This window comes from Myxocyprinus asiaticus, chromosome 46, assembly GCF_019703515.2.
Source record: "Myxocyprinus asiaticus isolate MX2 ecotype Aquarium Trade chromosome 46, UBuf_Myxa_2, whole genome shotgun sequence".
NCBI lineage: Eukaryota > Metazoa > Chordata > Actinopteri > Cypriniformes > Catostomidae > Myxocyprinus > Myxocyprinus asiaticus.
In genome coordinates this window covers 25,251,065-25,270,548 of record NC_059389.1, presented here as the reverse complement: position 1 = coordinate 25,270,548, position 19,484 = coordinate 25,251,065, and the positions used below count along the sequence as shown (strand labels likewise).

Here is a 19,484-nt window from a genome sequence, read left to right as displayed (position 1 = left end):
TTGCGAAAAGGAAAAGTACAACAGATTTAAAACTGTTAAAATGTAGTTTTACAGCTTGATGCAAACTTAAATTCAGGCCATAAATTCAGCAGTCAAAAAAGCTACTGCCGTTGCAATATTAATTATGAAACAACGTTTCATGTTGTTGGTATATTTTCTTTTTGAGTATTCTGAAATATACCATGAGCTTTGGCAACTCTGTGTAAGATTAAGTTAGAATTAGCTTTAATTCTTTAATTTAAAGGTGTTCAAGGCAATAACTTTGCAGCTGGAAAACCACATGCTGTTTTACTGCTTGATGCATAGTAAAGAACTTTAATAATTTATTTACTTAGGAAAGTTTAGCATCATAATGTTGTTAGAACCCATAAAACTGACTGCAGTTGCAATATTAATACGAAAGAAAGTTTCATATATTTTGAGTATTCTAGAAGATACTTTCAGCATTGGCAATTTGGTCTCAGATTAAGTTTGAATTAGCTCTGACGTGTCCCAGAGCGCAATTTAAATTGGTTATACTATTTCTCTCGTACATGGACGTAGTCGTCCATGAAGATATCACTTCTACAGCTCCAGATCTTCTCTCATTGAACCTGAATGTCAGCTTTTTGGTTGACATTTTTAGCATTTCTGTATGCAGCTAGTGTACTTCAAGCCAAATACATTAGTCTGACAAGAGAAATCTTTCACTAACAGGATATTCATATTTGCATAGGCTTATAAAGGTATGTGATCATGGAAAATGTTGTCAGCTCAAAGTGAAACTCTGCCAATAATATGATTAACTCTGAACATGCCTGTTTATCTCTGTGAAAACACGTTCACACTTGTGTTGATGTGAAGTGTATTACGCACTGATGCACTGCAGTGTTGTAAAATAGGATTTGTCAAGAAAGATTAGCTAAGACAGAATGCAAGCCATTGAAACAGGAAGTACTGTCATCATTTTGTCCCCTGATGATTTTATCTCCTTTATTAAATTTAGGTGTCTCCCCAACCAAATTGTGAGATTAATCATTCTAAACAAATAGTAAGATTGGTCAAGGATCATAGCAAATGGGAAACGTTACAGCTTTTTTAATGATCTGAGAGTTGTCTTTGATGTTTTTATTTATTTTTTTGATTCGTCAGATGTAGTTGAGAGTGACAGGAAATGATTGGGGAGGGAGTGGAATCGGGGAACATTGCAGATCAGGCATAATGTCTGGTCCCCTTTGCAGCAGCTTCTGGCAAAGAACCGCCCACATAAACAGGAAGAAAACTTTTGACTGATGTGGAAAATGACCAACCATATTTCCTTTTGTTTTCGCCTAGTAAGGGTGTGACAATATGAAATAGTTGATACCACAATAATAGAGTGGTGTTTGATGGAAATGTTTTAGGCATTCAAATCAGAATTTCTGTGCATTTAAAAGTAAGGGACCTTTCACACCGGAAGCCTTGCTGTTTTTTTTTTTACAGTATTTCGTGCAGGAGCGCCACATTTTTTAGATGCTGTGTCAAGTTAAAAAGAACTTGAATTTGTAAAAATGTTTGTTTTGTTTCATTTTGTTTTTCTCATCAACTTGCTTATTTTGTTTTTCCTTTTGTCATTTTGTCATTTCGTCTGTTCTTGTCTCTTTTCTTTGCTTGTGTTCTCTTCTCTCATTTTGTCTCATCTCATTGCATCCAATTTTGTCTGATCTTATTTTGTTTAGTTTTATTTCATCTCATTTGTCTGTTCTCTTTTTGTTTTGTTTTTAGATGGCGTGTCAAGTTCAAAAGAAACGTAACTTTTAAAAGCTTTTTGTTTAGTTTTTCTTGACATTTTGCCTTGTTTGTTTTCTTCTCGTCTTGTCGTTTTGTCTGTTCTCATCTGATTTTGCCTCTTCTCTTCTGTTCTTTTCTTTCATTTTGCATCTCATTTTGTCTTATCTAATTTTGTTTAGTTTTATTTAATCTTGTTTGTCTGTTCTCTTCTTGTTTTGTTTTTAGATGGCGTGCCAAGTTAAAAAGAATCTTCACTTTGAAAAATGTTTTTATGTCCTGCTTTTTTGTTTTGTTTTGTTTTTGTTCTCTTCATCTTGTCGTTTTGTCTGTTCTCATCTGATTTTGCCTCTTTTTTCTCTTCTGTTCTCTTCTCTCATTTTGCCTTATCTCATTGCATCTCATTTTGTCTGATCTTATTTTGTTTAGTTTTATTTCGTCTCATTTGTCTGTTCTCTTCTTGTTTTGTTTTTAGACATGGTGTCAAGTTAAAAAGAATCTTAACTTTTAAAAACGTTTTTGTTTTGTTCTGTTTTGTGTTTTTTGTTTCTTCATCTTGTCGTTTTGTCTGTTCTCATCTGACTTTGCCTCTTTTCTTCTCTTCTGTTTTCTAATTTTTTCTCATCTCATTGCATCTAATTTTGTCTTATCTCATTTTTATTTTGTCTCATTTTTCTGTTCTCTTCTCGCTTTGTTTTTAGACGATGTGTCAAGTTAAAAAGAACTTGCTAACTTTTTTAAATGGTTTTGTTTTGTTTTTTGTTTTCTGTTTTGTTTTTCTTCTCGACATCTTGTCACATTTTTTTTTTCTTCTCTTCATCTTGTCATTTTATCTGTTCTCAGCTGATTTTGGCTTTTTTCTTCTCTTCTGTTCTCTTGACTCATTTTGTCTCATCTCATTGCATCTCATTTTGTCTTATTTTGTTTAGTTTTATTTCATCTTGTTTGTCTGTTCTCTTTTCGTTTTGCTTTTTGATGGCGTGTCAAGTTAAAAAAGTTTTGTTTTTCTTCTCAACATATTGTCGTTTTTTTCTTCTTGTCATCTTGTCGTTTTGCCTCTTTTCTTTACTTCTGTTCTCTTTTTGTCTTAACCTATTTTGTTTAGTTTCATCTCATCTTGTTTATCTCTTTTCGATTTTTAGCTGCCATGTCAAGCTAATACTTTTTGTATGTTCTCATCTGATTTTGTCTCTTTTCTTCTCTGTTTTCTTATCACATTTTGTCTTATCTCATTTTGACTCATCTCACAGTAATTGCTCACAGTTATCACAGGTGGCAAGATGGCGCCAGTGTGGTTGTTGGCATACCGTCGCCCCTGTCCCGTGTTACCTGTCCTAGGTCTGTTCGTGTTATTCCTGTGTGTGTGTGTGCACAAGGAATTAGTACCTTACTGTCCTATGATTGCCATGCCCTTCTTAATATACAATCCTCTGTCATGGACTTGTGTGTTCGAAATCCTGGTGGACAGCGATTTGCTTTTCTTCACCTTTTCCCATGGGTGTGTGCCCATGGCGAGGCAGTCTCTTGGTTAGGATTAAAAGATCTCTGCACACGTCTATGGTGATTGTCGGTTCCGTGTTTGGCGATCTTTGTGGAGATGATGGCTGGCGCAAATACATCATTCCTCAGCGTACTTTGGAGCACTGATACACCTGTCTACTGCCCATCCTACCAGATTCGGCATCATCTGCTTGTGCTCCAGTGTGACCGCGAATCATCAGAAGAGGCACCAGTCTCAGAAATCTCTGATCACTGGAATACTCAAAGCCGTCAAAAGCATCATCTGATGCTGCTTCGCTACAAGCTGGAAATTCCTATCTTGCTAAGATGGCTTTGGTAAATCCAAGATCTATTTCCAATAAAACATTAATCTTTAATGACTTCTTCAAATCTTATGAACTGGATTTCCTATTTGTAACAGAGACTTGGCTTCACATTGGTGAGTTGGATCCTTTATCTGAATTCTCTCCAAGTGACTGTGACTTTTTTAGCTCCCCTAGGACTGTGGGGTGAGGTGGGGGGTTGGCTTCAGTTTTTAAAAATTGTTTTAAGTGCCGATTATTGCCCTCAGAACATTACAATAGTTTCAAAGTGCAGTTAGTAAAGGCTCAGCTGTACATTCCAGTGCTATGTGCTCTCATTTACAGGCCTCCTCTTCAGGAATTTGCATATTTTTTTTATCTAGCATTGTGCCTACTACGGACAATCTTATCATTCTTGGTGATTTTAATATTCATGTTTGCTGCCCTTCCAAACCTGTGGTTAGGGAGTTTGTTCAATTTATTGACTCATTTAATCTTACACAGCATGTTACTGGCTCTACACATGATCATGGTCATACTCTTGATCTTGTTTTATCTTTTGGTCTTCCCATCTACAATGTTGAAATTACTGAGTTTTGTCTGTCTGATCATAATTCTGTCCGATTCCAAAATCACATTTCTCTGGGTCATATTCACGTTCTATAACCTCTTCTACAGCCAGACATTTCTCTGAGGCACTATGAAGCTACTTCATCCAAGTCTAGGCACAGAGGAGATGGTCACTCTTTTTAACAATACCTGTACTTGCATTTTGGACTCTGTTGCTCCTTTTAAAACTAGAAAACCTAAACTAAGGACCCAGCCTTGATTAAACAATAACACACATGCTCTCAGACAGGAATGTAGGAAAGCAGAGTGTAAATGGAAAAAAGACAGACTGCAAGTGTCTGCATACCAGCACTCTGTAAAAAATGCAAAATACAGGTATCTTTCTGATATAATCTCTAAAAATCCTCATAATCCAAAAATTCTGTTTAACATGATAAATACAGTGCTCACTCCGGCTGTCACCTCTTGTCTTGATGCTACACCTGAGACTTGTGTACCGTTTTTATATTTCTTTATTGGTAAGGTTGATGCTTTATGATCTTGCATTACCACTAGTAGTCATGACCACTCTGAACCAGTCACTTGTTCTGTTTTGTTTGATCGGTTTAAACCTATATCTCTCACTGAGTTGATAGATATAGTCCAACAGAAAAAGCCTACCACCCCTTCTGCTGGTTTTAGTGTGTTGACTATTATGAATAGCTCCTTATATAATGGCATTGTTTCATCCTGCTTTAAGCAAGCAGTGATCCAGCCACTTCTTAAGAAGCCAAATTTGGCTAATTTCTAAAGCGCTATTTTTATCAAAAATCCTGGAAAACATATTTCTATTCCTATCTGAAATCAACATTTTAGATAAATTTCAGTCTGGTTTTAGAGCTCATCACAGCACAGAGTCTGCACTACTCAAGGTGACGAATGATTTACTGCTCACTATGTGAAGTTGGTATTAAAGGCACAGCCATAGATTGGTTTACATCTTACCATTCAGATAGAACTCTGAGTGTTAAGATTGGGAATTCTTCCTTCTCTTTCTGCACCTTTCACTTGTGGGGTACCCCAAGGTTCCATTTTAGGCCTGATTTTCTTTTCTTTATACACTGCATGCCCAATTATTAGGCAAACTGTATTCCCCAGGATTAATTTGATTGTTGAACAAACACAATCAGTCAATCCAAAATTTTATTGAACCTCAAACCTGAATGTTTAACAAAGAATAAGTGAGTTTTGTCTTTCTCAGGGGAATATACAGTATAAGTGTGCACAATTATTAGGCAACTAAATTACAAAAATAATTTCTCCCAACTCAATTGTTTATTCTCAATTTTTAGAGTAGGTGCAACAAATAAGTAACACAAAATGACAATTAAATAACATTTAAAAAAATATTCAGTGACCAATATAGCCACCCATCTTTTCAATAACTGCCATGAGCCTTCCATCCATGGAGTCTGTCAGTTTCTTGATCTGTTCACGATCAACTTTCACTGAAGCAGCAACCACAGCCTCCCAAATGCTGTTCAAAGAGGTGTATTGTCTTCCCTCGCTGTAAATCTCACAGTTGAGAAGGGCTCACAAGTTCTCAGTAGGATTTAAGTCAGGTGAGGAAGGGGGCCAAGTCATTATTTGGGCATCTTTGAGGCCCTTGCTGGCTAGCCAAGCAGTGGAGTACTTGGATGCATGTGATGGAGCATTGTCCTGCATAAAGATCATGGCCTTTTTGAATGCTGAGGACTTCTTCCTGTACCACTGCTTAAAGAAAGTACTTTCCAGAAACTGGCAGTAGGTTTGAGAGTTGAGTTTCAGTCCATCTTCAACTCAAAAAGGTCCAACTACCTCATCCTTAATGATAGCAGCCCACACCAGTACCCCTCCTCCACCTTGCTGGCACCTGACTCGAAGTGGTGCCCTGTGTCCATTAGTGATCCAGCCACGGGCCCATCCATCTGGTCCATCAAGAGTTACTCTCATTTCATCTGTCCATAAAACCTTTGAAAAATCTGTCTTCATGTATTTCTTTGCCCAATCTTGATGCTTCAGCTTGTGAATATATTCAGTGGTGGTCGTGTTTCAGCCTTCTTGACCTTGGCCATGTCTCTGAGCACTTGGCACCTTGTACTTCTGGACACTCCAGGTAGGTTGCAGTTCTGGAATATGGTAGCATTGGAGGATAATGGGTTCCTGGTAGCTTCACGTTTAATTCTTCTCCAGTTAATTTGCGCCTTTGCTTCTCCATGTGTTTTTTACACCCCAGTTGACTATTCGCAAATAAACGTTTGATTGTCCAGTGGTCACGCCTCAATAGTTTAGCTATTCAAGAGTGTTGCATCCGTCTGAAAGGCATTTTACAATATTTGACATTTCATTGTGAGTTAAATCCCTTTTTTGGCCCATTTTACCTGAGGTAATGAAGCTGCCTAATAATTCTGCACACCTTGATATAAGGTGTTAGTCACTTTCGCCACACCCTCCCTCATTACACAAATACATATCACCTGAAAATGATTGAATCCAATAAGCATTCATGTTTATATGGTTTGGAGTTGGAAAATGTGCATGGAAATAATGATAAGATCAGAATACTCACTTGCCTAATAATTAGGCACGCAGTGTATATGCTTCCCCTGGGTTAAATTTTTAGGAAATATAACAGTTAATATCATTGTTATGCCGATGATACACAGCTGTATGTCCCACTTAGTTCTGATTATTCATATTCCGACATTTTTAAATGCTTTGATGATATTAAATGCTGGACAGCAAGAAACTTTCTCCAGCTAAATGAGAGCAAGACTGAAATTGTTGTGTTTGGCCTCCCTAGCGCTGTCTCTGATATCACTAGCAATCTAACGACCCTGTCATTAAATGTTCACCCCTTTGCTAAAAACTTGGGAGTGATCTTTGACATGGCACTACATTTTGAAAAACTAATGAGTGCTGTGGTGAAGGGCAGCTTTTTCCAACTCAGGTTGATTGCTAAATTAAAACCATTGCTCTCATTTAAGGATTCGGTGATAGTTATTCATGCCTTCATCTCATCCAGACTTGACTATTGTAATGCACTGTACATGGGTCTTAGTCATTCATCGCTTGCAGTTAGTCCAAAATGCAGCTGATTAAGATTATTAATGGTTTAGCCCCAACTTATCTCTCAGAACTCCTTAGTCATCAACAATTCTCCAGGACTCTCAGATCCTCTGATAAACTTCTCTTGCATACACCACGCTCATGCTTGAAGTTTAAAGGGGATCGTGCCTTCTCCGTAGTTGGCCCTAGACTATGGAATAACATACCTCTGGACATTAGATCCGCTCCTACGCTTCACATTTTTAAATCACGTCTGAAGACGTATCTATATTCTTTGGCTTTTGTATGAATGTATATTGTATTGTTTATTGTTTTTAATGTCAATCTTGTTTTTTATTTAAATTAATTTAGTTACCATGATGCAGATGCAACTAGTCACAGTTAGGAACTTTTAACAGTGTTTTAAAGTGAGTGTCAGTGGTGATTCTCTTTCAAAAAGTCCCTTTAGTCAAATATTAAGTTTAGTCTGTTGAAAGTTTTGAGAGATTTGTCTGATTTCTAACTCAAGTTGATTTTGTCTTTTTACAGATCTCCTCATTATGCGTGTCCTGAAGTCATCAGAGTGAGTATTTTCTTTTCCATTTTTGGAAGAAAAAAGAACATTCACAACTATTTCTAAGTAGGTCATACAGGATTGATCAGCTCATCTCAAAACTGCATTGAGTAGAGTTATAGCGATTTGACCTCTCTGTTCTCTTTCATAGGGAGAGAAGTATGATGGAAGGAAAGCAGATGTTTGGAGCTGTGGGGTCATTCTGTTTGCTCTGTTGGTGGTGAGTCATAACTAATAGCAAAGTCACACAGGACTTTTATCTTCAATGAATAGTTCACTCCAGAATAAAAATTCACCTTTATGTCATTCCAAACCTGTATGAAATTCTTTCTTCTGTGGAACACAAAAAAAGACATTTAGGGGAATGTTCACGCTGCTCTTTTACAGTATATCCCCTTCTCACACAGGGACAGCTGGCAGACCTAAGATAGGTATTGTTTACCTTAACTGCATGTTATTACCATACATTCTTATTTAATCGTAACAAACTATACATAATTGGAAAGGTCTAATCCTACAGCTTTGATTTTTAGCCTCTGTTTCAAAATAGAAATTTTAATGCAAAAGTAGTTTCTTAAATTATGTCAACTAATCAAAACATCAAAGCGAGAGTTAGGCAAATGAAACCGTCATAAAGACTCACATACTGTACCTATTTAATGATATAAATTCCTGTTGATTTGAAGTGTTCACATACACAGAAATATTGATGGATTATCATATGTTTACTTCATAAAGAATTATTATTCATGTCCACTGACCACTAAATTATGCGATATGAAGTGCTGAAGGACTCTATTACTCTCATATGATGCAAGTTCCATTTACCCAGAAAACCAGCTAGTGCTCGCGTACAGTGCTCATTCTAAATATGGTCTGAGAATAAGAGCTTTCTGCCTTATTCTATGAATGGAAACCATGTGAGATCAGTAAAAGACACTGTTATAACAACTCTGTTATGATTGGAAGTAAGATGCACTAGATAATGTGTAATTTGTCATGTTTACATTCTGCATTCATGTCATTAATGCTAATGGCTAATGCTAAATGTGGCCAGAATCACATGATATGGCCTTGGAAAATGTTTCATAAAACTCTGAGTTTAGAAGTTATCATCCTCAAATTTAAAATAGACCATTATCAGACTTGTGGCTTTAGCTCAATTGTGTGCATCAAGGTCAGTTTCATATATTCTTTCATAAAAATATGTTATGGGGAAACAAATTGCTGATCACTTAACAAGCAGATACAAGTTTTTCTTACTTTTTTCTTCATGACTTTTCTGAAACTTCCAAGTGTCTACTTTCAAAAGAGACCACAATTATGCGTGTAATACACTGGAGTGATGAACTACAGCCATTGAATTTTGAGTATATCTTTTTAAGGCTTGTGCTTAAAACAATGGACCGGTTGTAGGACTGGGCTGTCATACTCCAAAAGAGATGTATGAAGCACCAAAAAAGTAGTCCAGTCTTCTGAAGCCACACCTTAGCTTTATATGAAGAACTGACTGAAATTAAAGTAGTTTATTTTTATTTATTGTTTATTGGGTTTTGAATGGCATGAAGGTGAGTTCACTGGTTCATTTAGTTCAAATACTCATTTTAAAAATGTGTGGGTTATTGAAGGATTTGTTATTAAGGACAACTCTTTGTTTTTCTGTCAGAAATGTACATTATAATGGTATGTATACTGTATTACATGTACAGTATATCTGGGCTTGGTCAGGGATTTGATGTTTTCAAGTCCCAAAGACAATACAATTTTAAACAGGAATGAAGCACATGGACCGTGGCAATATCCCCCAGAGTTTGTGCTCATTTGAAATGCTCTTCTTCAAATTGGAGGGTAAAATTCAGACCCATGAGTGCAAGCGGTTTATCTCTCTACACAGAGCCATGGGCCTGATGGATTTTTTTGACATTCCAGAAATGATTTCGGAAAGAATGATCTACAGAAATGATTAACTCTGCTCTGAAATAATCTGCCCAATTCAGCTTCAGATGTTCTCAACAGACATTAAATGTTTTTCACTTCATTTCTCTTCTCTTCTCTTCTCTTCTCATTTCATCTCTCTTCTACTTCTCTTCTCGTCTCATCTCATCTTACCTCTCCTCTTCTACTTCTCTTCTCGTCTTGTCTCGTCTCTCTTCTTTTCTTTTCTCTTCCCTTCTCTTCTCTTCTCTTCTACTTTTCATCTTGTCTCGTCTTGTCTTTTCGTCTCTTCTCTTCTCATCTCTCCTCTTCTGTTCCTTGTCTCGCCTCTTCTTGTCTTTTCTTATCTTGTCCTGTCTCTTCTCTCTTTTTGTTTTAACGCATTGTATCTCAGTTTTTTTGTCTTGTCTGATCTTGTCATCTGTTTTCTCATCTTTATCTTTCTTCTCGTCTCGTCTCTTTTCTTCTCTTCTACATTTCATCTTGTCTCGTCTTCTCTTTTCAACTCTTCTCTCCTCTTCTACTTCTCATTTTGTCTCCTTTTGTCTCGTATTGTCTCTTCTCTCTTTTTGTCTCAACACATTGCATCTCAGTTTTTTTGTCTCGTCTGATCTTGTCTCATCTCGTCTTCTCATCTTCATCTCTCATCTCTTCATCTTTTTTCATCCCTTCACTTTTTGTCTCATCTCTTCTCTTCTACTTCTTATCTTCTCATCTCTTCTTTTCTCTTCTCTCTTCTCATCTCATCTCTTCTCTTCTACTTTTCGTCTTGTCTCGCCACTTCTCGTCTTGTCTCTTCTTTTCTCTTCTACTTCTTATTTTTTCTTGTCTCTTCTCTACTCGTATCTTCTTTTCTCTTCTTTTCTCTTCTCCTCTCTTTTCTTCTTGTCTCATCTCTCCTTTTCTACTTTTCTTCTTTTCTCTTCTCATCTCATCTCTCTTTTTCTCCCAAAGCATTGCATCTTATTTTTTCTTCTTTTGTTTTGTCTTGTCTTGTCTCATCTTCATCTCTCATCTCTTCATCTTCTCTTCTCTTCTACTTCTCGTCTCATCTCTATTCATCTCGTCTTTTTTGTCTTTTCTGATCTTGTCTTCTCATCTTCATCTCTTGTCTCTTCATCTCATCTCTTATCTTCTTTTTTTCATCTCATCTCATTGCATTTCACTCTCATTTTGACTTATTTTGTCTGTTCCTCTTATCTTGTCTTTACTTCCCCCCTTTTGTCTCATCACATTTTGCATCTTCTCTTTTCTCATTTTGTCTCATCTCATCTTGTTTTTTTCTTCTCTTCTCTTCTCTTCTCTTCTCTTCTCTTCTCTTCTCTTATCTTCCTGTCTGCTTCTGTTGTACTTTATTTTCTGCTGAAGTTTATTCGGTCTTGCCTTTATGAAATATATATATCTTGGCCTGCTGTAGAAAGGCAGACAGGACAAAATAAAAACTGCTGCTGACATCTTGTGTTTTTTCAGACTGACTCTGTGCTGAATACACAAAATTGTCTCAGATCCAAAGTGATTGGAGTGCATTTATTTGCTTATCCTCTTTGTTTTGTTCTTTTGTTATTCTTGCAATTTTTTTTCATCAGACCTCATCAACCTCACCTGTATGGAAAAATATGCAAAAAAATTCAATAAAAAATGTCCCCCTTCTAATTTATTATGTTTTATAGATCTATACTCTGAACTCTTTTCTTCAGTAATTTCTTACATTTTTCAGCATCATCTCCACTTTGACTGTTTCTTTCTCTCAGGGAGCTCTGCCGTTTGACGATGATAATTTACGAAATTTGTTAGAGAAAGTGAAGCTGGGTGTGTTTCACATGCCACATTTTATTCCACCGGACTGCCAGAACCTCTTGCGCGGAATGATCGAGGTAGACGCTGGTAAACGGTTAACGGTGAGTCCTGCCACTTTCAACTATGAACTGATGTCATCATCTAATGTCTTAAATGGGTTTACAGTAATTGCATTGCATTTTTAACCACCTGTTTGGACTTTCATATAAATGTTAGTTACAGTTAAGGCAACATTTCAGTCTTTTCCTGTTTGAAAAAAGGAAATGCTAACTAGCAGTTAGCAGTTAAATAAGGATTTTAGTAACATAGTTGAAAAATGTGTTCCTTCATGATGTTCCAACTCAAACTTTCTCATTACCTTTAGTTTCAGAGGGGAACTTGATATTGTTACTCTATGAAAAAGAGAGCAAGGTAATGAAAGAATAAAATCAAATGTGAGTTTGATATGTAGATAGTAAAGCCAGTCGGACAGTTCAAAGGCAGCGCGAGGTTGTGTGTTTGGAGATCACCTCAGCATAGTCAGATACCAATGCTATCACCATAACCTTTGCTTTAAACTAACCAATAAAAAGCTGCTTTTGCCCTTGAATAAAAACCACTATCAGAGTCCTTCTGGACCTGCTATCTACACTTTATTTCAGACAGTCATGATACACACTTTGAGCGTGATTGAATCCAACCTGTTAACATAGGGCAAAGGGTCTTGTATTTGTAGAAATGGTCAAGGGAACACTTACATTTCTCTATCACACTTAGTCTCTTTCTGCACTCTCTGATAGTTTTTTATCAGAGGTACTTATTTGGGAGAATCTCAAGCAACCAGTCAAGAACATACACTATATTGCCAAAAGTATTCGCTCATCTGCGTTTAGACACATATGAACTTAAGTGACATCCCATTCTTAATCAATAGGGTTTAATATGACGTCGGCCCACCCTTTGCAGCTATAACAGCTTCAACTCTTCTGGGAAGGCTTTCCACAAGGTTTAGGAGTGTGTTTATGGGAATTTTTGACCATTCTTCCAGAAGCGCATTTGTGAGGTCAGACACTGATGTTGGATGAGAAGGCCTGGCTCGCAGTCTTCACTCTAATTCATCCCAAAGGTGCTCTATCAGGTTGAGGTCAGGACTCTGTGCAGGCCAGTCAAGTTCTTCCACACCAAACTTGCTCATCCATGTCTTTATGGACCTTGCTTTGTGCACTGGTGCGCAGTCATGTTGGAACAGGAAGGGGCCATCCCCAAACTGTTCCCACAAAGTTGGGAGCATGGAATTGTCCAAAATCTCTTGGTATGCTGAAGCATTCAGAGTTCCTTTCACTGGAACTAAGGGGCCAAGCCCAGCTCCTGAAAAACAACCCCACACCATAATCCCCCTCCACCAAACTTCACAGTTGGCACAATGCAGTCAGACAAGTACAGTTCTCCTGGCAACTGCCAAACCCAGACTCGTCCATCAGACTGCCAGATGGAGAAGCGTGATTCGTCACTCCAGAGAACGCGTCTCCACTGCTCTAGAGTCCAGTGGCGGCGTGCTTTACACCACTGCATCCGACGCTTTGCATTGCACTTGGTGATATATGGCTTGGATGCAGCTGCTCGGCCATGGAAACCCATTCCATGAAGCTCTCTATGCACTGTTCTTGAGCTAATCTGAAGGCCACATGAACTTTGGAGGTCTGTAGCGATTGACTCTGCAGAAAGTTGGCGACCTCTGCGCACTATGCGCCTCAGCATCTGCTGACCCCGCTCTGTCATTTTACGTGGCCTACCACTTCGTGGCTGAGTTGCTGTCATTCCCAATCGCTTCCACTTTGTTATAATACCACTGACAGTTGACTGTGGAATATTTAGTAGCGAGGAAATTTCACGACTGGACTTGTTGCACAGGTGGCATCCTATCACAGTACCACGCTGGAATTCACTGAGCTCCTGAGAGCGGCCCATTCTTTCACAAATGTTTGTAGAAGCAGTCTGCATGCCTAGGTGCTTCATTTTATACACCTGTGGCCATGGAAGTGATTGGAACACCTGAATTCAATTATTTGGATGGGTGAGCGAATACTTTTGGCAATATAGTGTATTTCACCCCAAAATCAAAAGAAAGAAATAAGGAATTTTATTTTGCAGAAAGAAAATGGATATGCCATCAACGTTAATTTTAAACTTTATAACCTTACAGTGTCAACAATTAATAATAATAATTCCTTACATTTATATAGCGCTTTTCTAGGCACTCAAAGCACAATTGTCTCATTTGTGTAATTTTTTTTTCTCCTAAGGAATTGTTTTGGAGAAACATCCAAAATAAAGTTAAAAAAAAAAAAAAAAAAAAAAAAACATGCAATTGAGCGCTCTAATAAGTCTTCTGAGCTATGAAAGAGCAACACCTGAGAAATAAAATCTTACTGTTACTATATGTGAAATCTGACCCTGAAACAGTACCCTTGCAGAACATCACCTTGTGATCACATCCCATGTCTCGTTACCGTTCCTTTTACTGCAGTTGCGTTTTAATGAGTCCCAATGGCTTTCAAGGACAACCCTGTAGGAAACACAGTCTTTAAGTCACTGATAGAGTTTGATAGCTTGCTGAATTGCCAAGCAGCCTTGTTCATATTTTAGAGAGGCATTTAAAATGCATGGGCAAAATTAACAATGCAGTCCCATGATTCAGTTTCACAGAGCAGAATTCACAATATACCATCTGAAAATGCCAAGACAGTGTGTTGTTCACCTGATTCTATTTTCATCCATTTGGGTGTAAAAATGCAATCGCAGTTCACCAATCTGGTAATTAGAATGAAATGTGTTGATTAAGTAAAATAGTTGTTCATTATCATTTCTATTAGGACTGGGTAAAAATATAAATTTTTCGATTTCACCTCCTTTACCTCATCAGTTTTTTTTAGTTATTGTCACACTTCTTTAGAATTCCTCAACCTTTCTCTTATGAATCATCTAACGATAAAAAATTGCAAACAAATATTTTTTTCTTATTGTTTAATTACCAAAAGTGTATAGGGTCTTTAGTGACCTGAGATGTAATGGTGTCACTATATATATATATATATATATATATATATATATATATATATATATATATATATATATATATATATATATACACTATATTGCCAAAAGTATTCGCTCACCCATCCAAATAATTGAATTCAGGTGTTCCAATCACTTCCATGGCCACAGGTGTATAACATGAAGCATCTAGGCATGCAGACGTCTTCTACAAACATTTGTGAAAGAATGGGCCGCTCTCAGGAGCTCAGTGAATTCCAGCGTGGCACTGTGATAGGATGCCACCTGTGCAACAAGTCCAGTCGTGAAATTTCCTCGCTGCTAAATATTCCACAGTCAACTGTCAGTGGTATTATAACAAAGTGGAAGCGATTGGGAATGACAGCAAATCAGCCACGAAGTGGTAGGCCACGTAAAATGACAGAGTATGCTGAGGCGCATAGTGCACAGAGGTCGCCAACTTTCTGCAGAGTCAATCGCTACAGACCTCCAAAGTTCATGTGGCCTTCAGATTAGCTCAAGAACAGTGCGTAGAGAGCTTCATGGAATGGGTTTCCATGGCCGAGCAGCTGCATCCAAGCCATACATCACCAAGTGCAATGCAAAGCGTCGGATGCAGTGGTGTAAAGCACACCGCCACTGGACTCTAGAGCAGTGGAGACGCGTTCTCTGGAGTGACGAATCACGCTTCTCCATCTGGCAATCTGATGGATGAGTCTGGGTTTGGCGGTTGCCAGGAGAACGGTACTTGTCTGACTGCATTGTGCCAACTGTGAAGTTTGGTGGAGGGGGAATTATGGTGTGGGGTTGTTTTTCAGGAGCTGGGCTTGGCCCCTTAGTTCCAGTGAAAGGAACTCTGAATGCTTCAGCATACCAAGAGATTTTGGACAATTCCATGCTCCCAACTTTGTGGGAACAGTTTGGGGATGGCCCCTTCCTGTTCCAACATGACTGCGCACCAGTGCACAAAGCAAGGTCCATAAAGACATGGATGAGCGAGTTTGGTGTGGAAGAACTTGACTGGCCTGCACAGAGTCCTGACCTCAACCTGATAGAGCACCTTTGGGATGAATTAGAGCGAAGACTGCGAGCCAGGCCTTCTCGTCCAACATCAGTGTCTGACCTCACAAATGCGCTTCTGGAAGAATGGTCAAAAATTCCCATAAACACACTCCTAAACCTTGTGGAAAGCCTTCCCAGAAGAGTTGAAGCTGTTATAGCTGCAAAGGGTGGGCCAACATCATATTAAACCCTATGGATTAAGAATGGGATGTCACTTAAGTTCATATGCGTCTAAAGGCAGATGAGCGAATACTTTTGGCAATGTAGTGTATATATATGATTTACATTTGGAATTGCTATTTGATGAAGAAGCAATGTGGAAGTAAACTATAGCAAGTACAACACATGAACAGTATGACATGGCTATTCTCATTATTTTGGGTGTACTACTGAAATTCTGTAAGTTGTACGTCTATTTAGACTCAATATGTGTAGCTTATGTGTAGATTATGTATTATGTATAGCTCAATATGCGTTTGACAGCCAGTTGAGTCTCATAATATTTAAACGTGGATGTAATGTATCCTGATCTATCGTCTTTTTGATATATGAACAATAAAACACCAAAATATTACAAAATATATTTTATTCTATTATTTTCTTAAAAATGCTTTCAAAATTTGAAACTATCTGGGCATTTTTTAGATCCATTTGTGATAGATATAAGTACTGGGTCGCTAAAGACCAGAGTATGTAATAATGTTTGGCAAAACAGCCATGCATTTAAGGGTTAAATTTGCAGTGTGCTTGTTCCATGTCTGAGACTGAACTAAGAGTAAACCCATAATAAACAAAATATTCTCTCTTACTATTTTTAAATAAATATTTAATTTAATTTAAATATTTAATATAACTCTGTCTTCCTTTTACAGTTAGAGTTGATCCAGAAGCACACATGGTACATGTAAGTACTAAACTAACATTGTTCTCTGGCTCTGTAAACAATGCTTGTAACTTGCAGAAACAGAATGACTAAAAACAGGGCTGGGCATTAGGGACGTAAAGATTGGGATCAAATGTGTGTGTTTTTGTCTGAGAGCGGGTATTAAACCGAGTGTGCGTGTATACAGTATGTGTGATAAATGGCATAGACCCCACACGTCAGTAGCAAGGACAAATTTCTAGCAGCCCGGCAGGGATTTGCTGTCCGCTCGCATGCTCTCGCCACTGTCGTCTGGCTTCCTCTGGAGACAGAACGAAACAGGCAGACAGCAGGAGAAGGTCGGGCTGACATGTTCGTATCATGCTCTCCTGTCTCACTGCGTCTCTGGGGTCAAAGACATGGCAGACACAGACTGCGTTTTTAAGCAGAATGCTTATGTTTTTAGATGCTCTGTGTCCGCCACAATCTTTTCTAACAGATGGCAACAGCATATATTTGGAATATGTTCGAGAAAGAAGGTTATGAAGATGTGTATTTAACCCTCCTATTCTGATCAAGAAGTTTTTGACCGGACACAGTAAAGGTGTAACTATATGTTTATATGTTTTATAGGTATGTTTTTCGCTATTCATGGTTGTGAAGTCTCACCCTTTCATTTTATAGCTTTTTTTTAGTCTTTCCCCTTTCATTCCTATGGTTGGTCAATTTTGAATGCTAACAGCATAGGTGTTGCTTATGACCACTTAGACTTATCGAATCAAGTACAATTTATTATTTGTTCAGATGGCAAGTGGCACCATCCCATATCACGGAGGTTGCCAGGTTGCAAGGAGAATTCTCCAGTGTGTTCTTGCCTCTTCCCGGTCGTACGAATCTCATTGAGCACCATATCGAGACGACCCCAGGGGTAGTGGTATCTAGTCGTCCCTACCGATTACCCAAGAATTAAATGCCATACTGGATATGGGGGTAATAGAAAAATCCCACAGTGACTGAGCCAGACCGGTGGTTTTGGTTCCGAGGAGCGATGGTGCGGTCCGGTTCTGTGTGGATTATAGAATAGTCAATGCGGTGTCTAAATTTGATGCGTACCCGATGGGTAGAGGCACTGAGTTTGAAGGTAGGCCTTAAAATACATCCACAGGTACACCTCCAATTCAGTACGCCTCCTATCAGAAGGTAATTAGCTAAAGGCTTGACATAATTTTCTGGAATTTTCCAAGCTGCTTAAAGACACAGTTAACTTAGTGTATGTAAACTTCTGACCCACTGGAATTGTGATATAGTCAATTAAAAGTGAAACAATCTGTCTGTAAACAACTGTTGGAAATATTACTCATGTCATGCACAAAGTAGATGTCCTAAACTATAGTTTGCTAATATTAAATCTGTGGAGTGGTTAAAAAAATAGTTTTAATGACTTCAACCTAAGTGTATGTAAACTTCTGACTTCAACTGTAGTGTTCATTTCACCAGGAATCTGCTGTGATACGTACAATGAGCCATGAAAAAAATCATTTTTCAAAAATTTAGGAATTGTAATGTGATTCTATGAGACCAGGTTGCTGTGTCTCTTTGAGCTGGTGATGATGTCATTGTCTCAGCAGTAGAGTTTCATATCACTGATGTCGTCTGCTCTCTTCAGAGGAGGGAAGAATGAACCGGAACCGGAGCAGCCGGTGCCCAGGAAGGTGGCGATCCGCTGTATCCCGTCAGCAGATGACATCGACCCAGATGTTCTGGAGAGCATGCACTCACTAGGGTGCTTCCGTGACAAGAACAAACTGATGAAGGACTTGTTATCAGACGAGTGAGTGACTGCACATTGTTCGAGCATAAAACGGTCCCGTGAAAAGAAATCCAATTGTACATTTCTTTCCTGCTAGGAGTAAAAGGCATTTTTAATCATTTTATGATTTTTTACGTTTTTGTGAATAATAGCTATTTTTGTATCCTCAGTGAAAATCAGGAGAAAATGATCTATTTTCTTCTGTTGGATCGTAAGGAGAGATACCCCAGCCATGAAGACCAAAATCTTCCTCCTCGCAATGACATAGGTATGACATAATCATTCTGATTTCAGATCAGTGGAACAATAATAGTTTTTATGCATTTGTCAGAAATAGTTCTGAGGGCCCAGGCTTTGCAGTTGGATCCATTTTTGTGCTATATGCTGTGTTGTAAGTGTTGTGCTTGCATTAGCTATGCATGCATCACAGGAGCTTTTTAGTTTGCAATAGAAATTACTTTAATCTTATTTATTATAATCTTTTATTTATTTGTAATTATGCTAATTAAATTCACTGAAATGGCCAAATGGCAGCCAGCCCCAGGGATGCAACAAAGTCGCTGGTGCTAACAATCAAACAGCACTGTTGATTGCAGCTTTCCAGACTATTGCTTTGTACTGATTATCAACACAGCCATTGGTGTGAACTGTTGAAGTGAAATCTCAATATATGTGTATGTGTGTGTAGATCCACCACGGAAGCGTGTAGACTCGCCCATGTTGAACAGGCATGGCAAGAGGAGGCCGGAGCGGAAGTCTATGGAGGTGTTGAGCGTGACAGATGGAGGTTCACCTGTACCAGCGCGAAGAGCCATCGACATGACACAACACGGACAGAGGTACCAGAAACATGCATTACCTTAAAGGAATAATTCACCCCAAAATTGAAATGCTGTCATTATTTACTCACCATCTTGTCATTCCAAAACTGTATGAGATTCTTTCTTCCATGGAACGTCAAAGGATAATTGGTTGCTCTTTTCCATGCAGTTACAGTGAATGGGGACTAGAGCTTTCAAGCTTCAAAAAGGATGTAGAAGCACCATATAAATATCATGCAAGTGGATTATATGACTCATTTGCTGCATTCTAAGTCTTACAATAGCATTGTGTGAAATTTAAATCGTTATTCATGGATAACCTTTCCCTCCAAGGAGCTGTAAACTGAAACATTGATTCGCTACTTCTTTGCACTGGATACGCTACTTATTTAATGAACAGGGAAAA

At 38.2% G+C, this 19,484-nt stretch overlaps 1 protein-coding gene across 3 annotated transcripts in view; it reads left to right on the top strand.

Annotated features, from left to right (window-relative positions):
• The window catches only part of LOC127435663 (serine/threonine-protein kinase BRSK2-like), a 316,801-nt gene that overhangs the window by 253,397 nt on the left and 43,920 nt on the right, over positions 1-19,484 (top strand). For all 3 annotated transcript variants that reach the window (XM_051689300.1, XM_051689298.1, XM_051689297.1), the window contains exons 6-12: positions 7,734-7,767; positions 7,910-7,978; positions 11,445-11,591; positions 16,458-16,489; positions 18,114-18,278; positions 18,428-18,525; positions 18,946-19,096. In XM_051689300.1, the coding sequence (XP_051545260.1) occupies positions 7,734-7,767; positions 7,910-7,978; positions 11,445-11,591; positions 16,458-16,489; positions 18,114-18,278; positions 18,428-18,525; positions 18,946-19,096 (696 nt within the window). The remainder of the gene's footprint in view (positions 1-7,733; positions 7,768-7,909; positions 7,979-11,444; positions 11,592-16,457; positions 16,490-18,113; positions 18,279-18,427; positions 18,526-18,945; positions 19,097-19,484) is intronic.